The 10,623-nt window shown below is 40.0% G+C and overlaps 1 protein-coding gene across 1 annotated transcript in view; it reads right to left on the minus strand.

Moving 5' to 3' along the window:
* ANKRD13B (ankyrin repeat domain 13B) overlaps window positions 1-10,623 on the minus strand; it is a gene marked incomplete at its 5' end in the record, with an annotated part of 42,313 nt that overhangs the window by 24,690 nt on the left and 7,000 nt on the right. Inside the window, 2 exons of the mRNA XM_018565477.1 lie at window positions 522-665; window positions 3,441-3,486. Of these exons, the coding sequence (XP_018420979.1) occupies window positions 522-665; window positions 3,441-3,486 (190 nt within the window). The remainder of the gene's footprint in view (window positions 1-521; window positions 666-3,440; window positions 3,487-10,623) is intronic.

Consider the following 10,623-nt stretch of genomic DNA (forward strand, 5'->3'; position numbering starts at 1 on the left):
GTACTGGGGTGGGTAGAACACAGTTTCCATCATGCTAGAAAAATACTTTAGATTTACCTCTAATTGTTACCTTTGCCAAAGTCAAAATTGACCCATTCACTGCGACTTATTTAGTAAAGAAAACAAAGGAGATGTGCAAAGAGCAGTAACTAACATGGCAGTAGCATGTGGGTCCCACTATCCCTGATGAAGTTTTCAATTACCCTGTTGTGGCAGAAGACATTAACTAGCAAACATGGCACTGATGTCTTCCCAGAGCCACCAATAATAGGAAGCCAGACAATAGCTTAGCCTTTCATATCTCATCAGTAACTGAAATATCACCTAAGAGGGCGTACTGATCCTTTAAGACATGACTTCTGATTGTAATATTTAACCACATCTACTCCTTGTCCTACTAAATAAACCCAAATAACCTACATAAATGGCAATTACAGCTGAACCTACACCTATTATGTCAAGCTGAACCAATATTGTAATTATTCCAACGATTTACATGACTCTTCCCTGAGATCACTCACCTTGTCCCCTGAAGATAAAACTGCGGTTCCCTCGTTGCCAAGTCATATGATCAAAGCCGAGCAATGTAGTGTCTACACGAAGGTTCTGCCCACTCTTCCAAACCTTGTATGTGTCACTGGGGCAGATCTTGGAGACCAAGGGCACTAAAAAATAGAGAAGAGCTGCAAGCACTGCAAAATCTCAGGAATCATTGAAACTCGTTCTATAGGCCACGTTATAGATTTTAGATTTATCTACATTTTTAGGCTTTAGCCTAAAGATGTAGGCTTTATTTCTGTCAAGCTGAAGATTCATTCATCTTCTGAGCAGATAAAGAAAAGCTGCATCTTTGTTTATTCAGAAAATCTCAGTGTGGTTCCTTTGTAAGGCCAGTGAAGATTACTACGGTATTCTATTTTTATACAGCAGAACACATTTTCAACTGGTTGATTTAACAGACCTAATCACTGCCTGTCTAATTCTCTGAAGATGCATTTCAGGGTTTTGCTTCCTATTGTGAATATTGTTTCTGTGATAAAAATAAAAACCTTAGTGCAAAGAATGGCCCACTTACACTGTGAAAACTGGTGTAGTGGACAGGTGTAGTGGACAATAACAGTCCCCCCACATTGTGTGGGAAACCTCCCACGTGTGTACATTACCTTCTCACATACTCTTAAAGAATGGGAAATAAAGAGTGCAGTTAAATAGCAATGAATATTTCAGTAAGTTTTATTGTTTTTAACAAAAGTTCCACTTTAATGCAATTATCTTGGTTGTATAAAAATGACCAGGGACACTTAATAGCTTATCACAGACATACATGGTGGTAGGAAGGGAATATGCTTGATCCAAAGTTAGTTGCATTTCACATCGTGTAGCAGAGTCTGTTATGTAAGTTAGACAGCTCTTAAACACAAAAGGGCAAGTCAATTAAATGGTGCCTCAGATGGAATCAAATAGTGTGTAGTATACAGTTTACTTCAGAGGTAACAGGTTAAACAGCTTCAATTGAATTTGATGAAACTTGGAATAAAATATTTTCTTTTTTCTGCAAACAGGCTTCAGTAGCTATTTATTGAAAGTGTCAAAGGTCACCTTATAAATACCCCCCTGGTGTCACTTAGAAAGAGAGAAAGAACAGACAGCTGGGGTACCTGCTGGTTTAAATCAGCCAAATAAAGTGTTATCTACTGTCTATGGATACAATAAGAATAGCCATTGATAGACAGACCCTTCAATGAGAATGTTAGCTGTTTGTCCCCTGTTGCGAGCTCCACATTGCTAACACCTGGCTGCACAACTAAAGAATGTTTCCCTTTTTATACAAAAAAAGACATATCCTAAACCACCTATACAGTTTATAAGATTTCTTATATGATAAGTAGAACAACAGCTTGCTAAACTCATATGTTCGATATTGCCCCCTTGTTATCCTGCCTGTCACATGTGGTGCTTAGAATGACCATATCATCTGTAAGTAGTGGGCCATGCAGTGGACATATGCCACAGATAATTTGAGAAGACCTATATTTAGATGACCTATTGCTAGGGATGTCCCGATACCAGGCATTTTTAAGAGTACTTGGACTCGTGAAAATGCCCCGATACTAAAGACGGTTGCTGAGGGAACTCAGGCAGGCTGCTGGGGACCATGCCATAGCTGTCTTTGACAGCGACAGTCCAGCCCCATCTCCTTCTCCTTTCCGGCACCCGCAGAGACAGGCACAGCACTGGACAGTGCCACAACGCCCGTACTTCCCTGAAGCCCGGCACCCACCTGTTCAGCCATGGGGATCCCGGCACCCCGGTAATTGGTATCGTCAAGTACCTGAGGTAGATTACTTGATCTTGAAAAAAATTGTATCGGGACATCCCTACTTATTGCCATATAAAAATAGGTTATTATTTTCCAGATCACAGAAACAAATTAATATTTCCATTAGCAAAAGTCAGCTCTATAAAGTTTTTTAAAGGTTTTACTATGGAAATATCCAAGTGAACTGGAAATCCTTTGCTTGTGGCAGGAGAGCTCCTGCCCTTTAGTTGAATCCTGAGTTGTACGTTTGCGACCATGTGTGACCATAAAATACAGTGAAGCTCTATGGCAAACATTTTTATTATCGTACAGTACTTTAGGTATTGAAAAAAATATTAGGATAGGGTCAAACTGTAAATAGGGAAAACTCCACCTTTGTTACAACAGAGCTCCACTTTTTCTGAACATTTAATTAGAGGACAAACGTTAAAAATATGATAATGTAAAATGTACCCATCTTAAAGGAGAACTATGGGGTCAGGGATTTTCCCCATAGTTCTCCTAAGGGTAACACAAACTAGCATCCTCTTGTCACCCAAAGCTCAGTATACTGCGAGCTACAGCTCGCGGTAGACTGAAACGCGGCAGCCAGGACGGATCCCGACATTACTATCAAAATCCACCCAGCTGCGTGAGTGACAGATGGCTCTGCCTATATAGAGGCAGAGCCAGCTGTACCCGCCCCCTCAGTCAGTGCTGCAGGATCGGACAGGGGAGGGGGGGAATCCCTGCGGGAAGCCGTGAGTGTCAGTCACGGCTCTCTGCAAGGGACAGGATCCAGAAGTGAGCGAGCGACGGTATGTGTTCGCTCACTTCCCGATCTATTGAGCCGACCAGTGACAGTTTCATTGTCACAGGTCGGCTAGAACTATGAGGCTGAGTGATTCTCACTCGCCTCATAGTTCTCCCTTACGGAGAAAGCAACTGTATATAAAGTCCCCCAACTCCATAAAGGCTTTAAATGGCTTTTAAAAGTTGAATTATTAAAGTGTCAGACAAATACAAATACATTTTTTTTATTTTTTATATTTTTTTTATACTTTAGATAACTAGTGGTAATTATTTATTGTCATTGCAGATGACACCAATTTAATAATTTGTATTATACTTTACTACTTACCCCAGCTGGTAAACTCCCATTTCATTTCCACATAAAAGTCCTGTGCCTGTCACAAGAGAAATACTAGTAAAATTAAACGTCCAAACAAAGTGAAGATGACAAAGACCACATTTGAAGCGAATCTCCAGCCAAAATGTTTTGTTCTGGATAGAGTGGGGAGAAGTGAGAACCTTTGTCAAGCTCTCTTTTTCGCTCAGGAGATGTTTTCAACCCTCAATGATAGCACAGAAAGGAAAAATAATCTTTCTTCAAAGACACAGACAATAATAAGAACCTTGCAGAGGTTTTCACTTTTTCAAAAAGTGCTTTTATTGCTCTTCGTTACTTCATGGAACCATCTTTACTAGATTAGGGAGAGGAGTAGAATCTCTTAGGTTTTTACTGTTCTTTATTGTCCATGTTGGGAATTAGATAAGAGCAATTTTGTTTTGACCATTTGTAGAGCTAATAAACAAGCATGAGAAGTGGGGCACTGCCATGAAGAGCATTTACCAAATCCAAAATTTAAAAAAACTAGTATTTTTTCCTACACAGAACTGTCATCTCTCCCTAACATCTCCAACACACACTGACTTTATGGCTTCCGTGAGCCCAGGGATTTTCTGGAGGGGAATGTGTTATCTATTTATTTAAATGTATTGCTCCTGTTACTCACCTGACCAAGGACAAAGGCTAAGAACTGCATTATAGGTTGCCCCTTATTTCTGGTAGTACCTTACGATTTATGAACTTCCCTGACTGTGGTTTTCCCAACATGAATAGAGCAACAACAAAAAAACTGATTCTAAAAATGTATAGATGACACAAATATGGCTGAACGTTAAAGAACTCCAGGAAAAATCTTTATTGACCCTTTTTAGTGGTGCTGCCCCTACTCTGCAAGGGTGAAGGGCTCATTATTGTCTAGGTTCAAAAATAACAAAAAGTTATACTCACCTGAACCCTGGAGCCAGTTTGTTCTTAAGACTGGTCCTTCCATCCTCTCTCCCCCTCCTCTGCAGCGGTCTAAGGTGCGGGGTTAGCCCCACTGCAAGGGTTAATTAAATGTTTTTCCTAGAGTTCTTCTCTATACGATGATACATACAATTGGACTGAACTGTACATGTTATAGTTTCAAATTATTTATATTTCAACTGTATATTTAGCTGTCTGCTTGGAGTTCAGCATCGATAAAAGTTCCTTCTGGTTTATTATCTGTAATTAATCTACAATAATATATGCAACAGCCTATAAGCTTGCTGGCTAGTGTAACAATACCTGGCTGTACTCCTAGGATACCTGGTACAGGCAATGTGTACAAACAGTTAAGACTGCAATACTTACTGGCAAGAACAGAAGATACTGCTTTTATGAACTGGGGTTTACATATATTTAAAAAAAAAGTAAAATGATACAACTTGATATCAAGGCCTTACACTACACAAACACATAGATATTTTGTGATTTGTATGGTTCACACACTTCCTTGGCCTTCTCTTCTGTGGTAATGGTACTGTCAGCCTTTCTGAACCAGGCTGCCGTGACACACTGGTGTGCCTTCTGGCCTCCTCAAGGGTGCCTCAAACTTTTGTAGTAGTGGAACTGTGACATGAAGGGGGGAATGAAGACTAATGTGAAGGGGCTCCGGATGTAAAAGGGGAACTCTGGTATGAAAGGGGGGCTTCTTATGTGAAAGGGGGGGGATGAAGGGGGAGGAATCTTGATCTGAAGAAAGCACTTCAATATGATTTTGCGTGGGGTCCCCCTTTAATTCCATGATATTTTAGACTGTGGATTTTGCATACTTTCAAAGGGTGCTGTCACTAAAAAAGGTTGAGAAATGCTGTTTTTTATTTTGCCAATGAAATGAGGAGGTACAAAGCTAGTGCTTGACTTTCCTGGTAGACAGCCTTGCATGCACTGCATACAATGAACAACTGAAAGTATCCCAGATTAGATATTTATTTGTGAAAAAAGAATAATAAAAAAACAAACAAATAATGTAATGTATTAGTTTATAATTTTTTTTACCAAAAACCACAAATTTCCCTTTAAATCTAAAACCAAAAAGAAAAATGTCAACAGTATAACAGTAGTCTTCTTTAAGTCACACACTGGGGTTATTTGTAAATGTAAATAAAAGTGTGAATCTTTACTGTAAGTTGTGTGAAACATCACTGCCATCTTAGGCCGATATGTTTCGGCGACCGATATATAGCTGCATCCCTACTTAAAGCATTTATTATCAAAGATTTAGAAGTTTCTTTCATGTGCTATTTGTATGAAATTTTACTTTTATGTTTCTCCTCTTGCTGATTCATGAATAAGGACTGATTTACAAAAAACTTCAGGAATATGTCCGTCTGTCTCCCACTCTAACTGCCTTTAGGAGATCCCTTAAGACTCATCTTTTCAGGGAAGCCTATCCCACCTCAACCTAACCACTCAACCATCACGTTCTCAAACAATTCATCCCCACACAGCTACCTCCTCTTTTAGATTGTAAGCCCTCTGAGGCAGGACCCTCCTTACCATCTTGTCTTGAATTGTATTGTGATTGTAATGTCTTCATTATATTGTCAGGGATCCCAACCTGAAAGAAGCACTTTCAGGGAGGTGTCCCTCATATTGTAAAGCACTGCGCAAACTGTAGGGGCTATATAAATCCTGTATAATAATATTAATCTAAAAGCTTAGAGATTAGCCCCACAATTAGGATACATTGATAAATTTTTTCCCCAGAGTTCTTCTTTAAGTCACACACTGGGGCTATTTGTAAATGTTTACTTTTTATACAAGATTTACACAACTTTTACCCACGATTCTTATACTTTTCTAAATGGATTACATTTAAAAAAAATGTGTGAATCTTTACTGAAAGTTGTGTGAAATATCACTGCCCTCATTCAATCAGAGGATGCCATGTATTCATTTATAAAAAAAACTAGTGTTGACAGCAAAGGGGCCAGATCAGCGGCTGTACAGAATCTGGCTGTCATTTTACAGAATCCCCGTGGCCCTTTCAACTATATTATGTATATATTTACATTGGGCCAAACTGGACCAATGTAAGTATATATAGATATTTATACCTGGAGTTCAGCTTTAATCTACACAAAAAGTAGCATTTATACTGTATATAAATAGGTTACATTATCTGTAGAAACAGGAAAGTTACCCAGTGTTGAGTATAACAGTACCAAGAGAACGTACAGTTCCAGGACAGATTTTGTTTCAGATTTGTTCTTTCAGATCAACAAAATTGACTACAATTATATTGATTGAGACCTTACCTACACAATCCATCCTTATTATGTCCAGTAAAGTAGATCTTTCAATTTTAATTTAACTTTTAAATCCAAGCTGGAATCCCCCATCCAAGTGCTTACTTACCTCTGCATGATGTCGGTGGGCTCCTCTGTTGTTTACATTCTTGGTGTAGATATCTGGCTCAGGCCATACTTGCATATAAATTCCTGATAGGAAAGGTTTTCTGCAGACTTACCTGCTAATGCGAACCCCTACAGCGCTGCGCTGCTCCCTCGCCAGCGCTTCCATCTTTTACCCGATCTCCCTCCTGGGTTTTTAGTCTTAGGCCGCTTGATTAGCTAGGACCAGATGAGGGAATTCCCAAGCATGCACATGGGAGTTACCTCATCTTGACATTAATCCTGCTGAGACTGTGCACCGAGCTGCGCATGCATTGCTCAGTGTGCAGAAACAAAAACAAAAAAAAGTCCTGCAGACCAGAAGGAGGACTTACACAGTCTCTTCTGTCATAAAAACCCTGCCTGTCTTAACTTCCACTTTAAAGTGCCCACAGACACTGGTTAGCAGTCAGATGTGCAAACAAGATCCAACCATCTTCAGGCACCTGTATCTGCTAGCCTTGACGAAAACACTTGGCTCAGCTAAGGAGCCATGTTTATCCCCCGCAGAGGGGAGCGGGGAGGCAAGCAGCATCTGATATCAGCCTATCTGGGAAAGTCATTAGAAACTGGACAAGGTTGTCTAATCGCTATTTCCTCCCAACAACCAAGCAACGTCTGTAGTGGGTACTTTAACATGAGATCGTCACCTAATCTGGCTGGATTACTCACTTCATGTCTACGGCCACTAGTATACTTTACAGTTGTTTATGAATTTTGTTGATGGTTCTAATGTGAAACCAAATCTTACAATGCACATGAAGCCTATTTGTACTAATCAGCTCAGCCCATGTATAGCAGCCAGCATTATAGTTTTGTATATTCGTAACCACTTGACATATGGTATAAAGATGATAAAATACAGTATATCAACAAATTTTATCTTCACTGTTTGCTGCTGTTGTATTGAGCTTCTTTTCTTTTCCTGTAACAATCATTCCAGGAAGAGATTAGTATTTCCCTGCTGTTGGCCAGAATAAGTGACAAAGGTAGCGCCAGAATAAATACCAGAGGTACACTGCCTGTCCAAAAAAAAGGTCACACACTTTAATATTTAGCTGGACTGCCTTTAGCTTCCATTACGGCACGCATTCGCTGTGGCATCGTTTTGATAAGCTTATGCAATGTCACAACATTTATTTCCGGCCAGATTTGCATTACGTTTTCACCAAGATTTTGTAGTGATGATGGGAGAGTCAGACCACAGTGTAAAGTCTTCTCCAGCACATTCCAAACATTCTCAAATGGCTTAAATTCTTGACTCTTTGGTGACCAATCCATGTGTGACAATGATGCCTCATGCTCCCTGAACCATTCTTTCACAATTTGAGCCCGATGAATCCTGGCATTGTCATCTTGGAATATGTCTGTGCCATCAGGGAAGACAAAATCCATTGATGAAAAACCATTCAGTATATTCAGGTAGGCAGCTGACTGCATTTCTTGGACACATAATGTTGCTGAACCCAGACCTACTATCCAATGGAAGGCTCTGACCTATTTGCTTAGCTAAATCCAGGTGGTGACTTTTTTTGGACAGGCAGTTTCAGGGGCACACTGCTTTAACTTTGCTGCTGTTTAACACAACATATCCAAAATAAAGTCCTCCAATTAAAGAAGATAGTTAAAGTGTACCTATAGCCAAATAATTCTTTATTTACATTTTTGTTTTCAATAGAATGGGGAAGGGTTAGAACCCCTATCAGGTTTTACTGCTATTCCTGGCTCTGTCAGATACATTTTCCATCACTTTCTATTCTGGGGAACAGAGAAACAACAAAAAGCTGACAGAGGTTCTAGCATTTCCCTACATTAACTTTAAAAAAACAAAAACAAATGTACTTTCATCTGTATTGTTGTTGGAGAGTTTACTTAATTCCTGGGACAGTGAGTGAGGGGAAATCATCTCTCTAACTGACCCCTGGAGAGCATTAAATCCTGACAGGGGTTCTAATCCTTCCACCCCAAAAGGTCTCAGCTATATTATAGTAATATATAGATATTTAATACTCACCTCTCCTGCTATCTCTGTTGTAATGAACAGAAACTTCAAAGAATCTAGAATCTGACACTTCCGGAAGTGTCAGATTCCTGGTCCTTTACTCCTCTCAGGAGCTTCCTCCCGCCGACCCCTACATTATTACAGGACGCAGTGGCGATGTAGAGCCTGGCATATCAAACCTTGGAGAGAATTTCACATGTTTCATTGTCCTTTCCTTGTTACTGTAATAAGTTGAGAGATTTGTAGTGTACCACTAGAGGCAGGGTAGCTTAGCAACTACAATGTCATAGACTTGCATTTTGAGAAGCAGTAATGTACAATCATTGTGTAGCATTGCAAAGCAGGAAGCAAAGCCTGCTAATGAGTAGATATGGCTGCCCCCATAAACATATATACAATTCAAATGTATAACATGTTTTTCATTAATGCACACTGAAAATATTGCTTACACTGTGTTGATCTCTTTTAAATGTCTGAAAATCTGAAACTCGCTGAACAGACTATACATTTCCTTTAAGTGCCGTGGTATTGCTGGCTAGTAAAACATGATTTATTTGGAACCATTGATCTATAAATAGGTAAATAATAAGACCTAATAGTCTTCCTTTTTTCCTGTACATATATCCTCTGGAGGAATGTAACCGATTTAGTGCCCAAGGTAAATAGGCCCTCAAGCACTAGAGGGATAAAATGACATGAGAAAGCACATTAGCACTTAGTCACCGAGGACCCTCTTGGGATCAAATCAGGTTTCTACAGAAGGAAAGTAGTAGGGAATTATGGAATCACTTCCTGGAGTGATCGCTAAAGGAAAAGAAATACGAAGCATATACAACAGCTGCAATAATGAAAGTTAAACATGTTAATATTTGTAAAAACTACAGCTAGGGGAGAAGATAATCAAGTGGTTCTGTATATACTGTAGAACATTATTATTATATTATTATACAGAAGTATAATGCTGGCTACTATACAGCTTATATACAGGTTATACTGTTCAATACATACTATACAATACATACTGTAGGGTTCAATGTTGGCTGTAAGCATAGTAACAAATGTAGGGGATAACCTGTGGGCAATTATCAATTCATTTTTTAATTCACTCACTCACTGCTGCAACACAGGAAGAGAGAATGCACTGTGCAATGTACAGGAATTGTTATTGTAAAGGTAAACTAACCCTTTTAAGGGGTTCTAAACCCTCCGGGTTTTTTTTTGCCTATATCTACTGCTATCAAGCAGTAGATATAGGCAATCAGTTTTTTTTTTTAAACTGCTTTAACAGCGGTTTAAACTTACCTTGTTTTCGCTGCGCGCTCCCGCCTGAGAATCCGAAACTGTTCGGGCGGCCGCAAAGCATATTGGGGCGGGCGCATGCGCAGTTCGGATTCTCGGCCAGGAGACGAGCAGAGACGCAAGGTAAGTCTATGGACGCGTGCACCTGCATGCAGACACCGCGGGATCGGAAGTGCCTGCAAGGACAGAGGAGTCAGCGCTGGATCGGAGAGCTGCCGCACCGCTGGAGGGACAGATGAAAACATCAGGAAAGAAGAAGATCGGATTAAGAGACATGATTTAAGGTAAATGCTTACATTAACATTGGGGGGAGGGAAAACATTTTTATCCTTTAATGTCACTTTAAAGCAGGGGTCTCAAACTACCGGCCCGCAGGCCAATTCCGGCCCACCAGACTGTACTAATCAGCCACTGGATCACCAGGGAATGTGCAGGTGATGGGGCTCTGTCTTTTATTTCATGTGTGTGGGGGGGG

This window comes from Nanorana parkeri, unplaced genomic scaffold (assembly GCF_000935625.1).
Source record: "Nanorana parkeri isolate BGI_ZX_2015 unplaced genomic scaffold, ASM93562v1 scaffold851, whole genome shotgun sequence".
NCBI lineage: Eukaryota > Metazoa > Chordata > Amphibia > Anura > Dicroglossidae > Nanorana > Nanorana parkeri.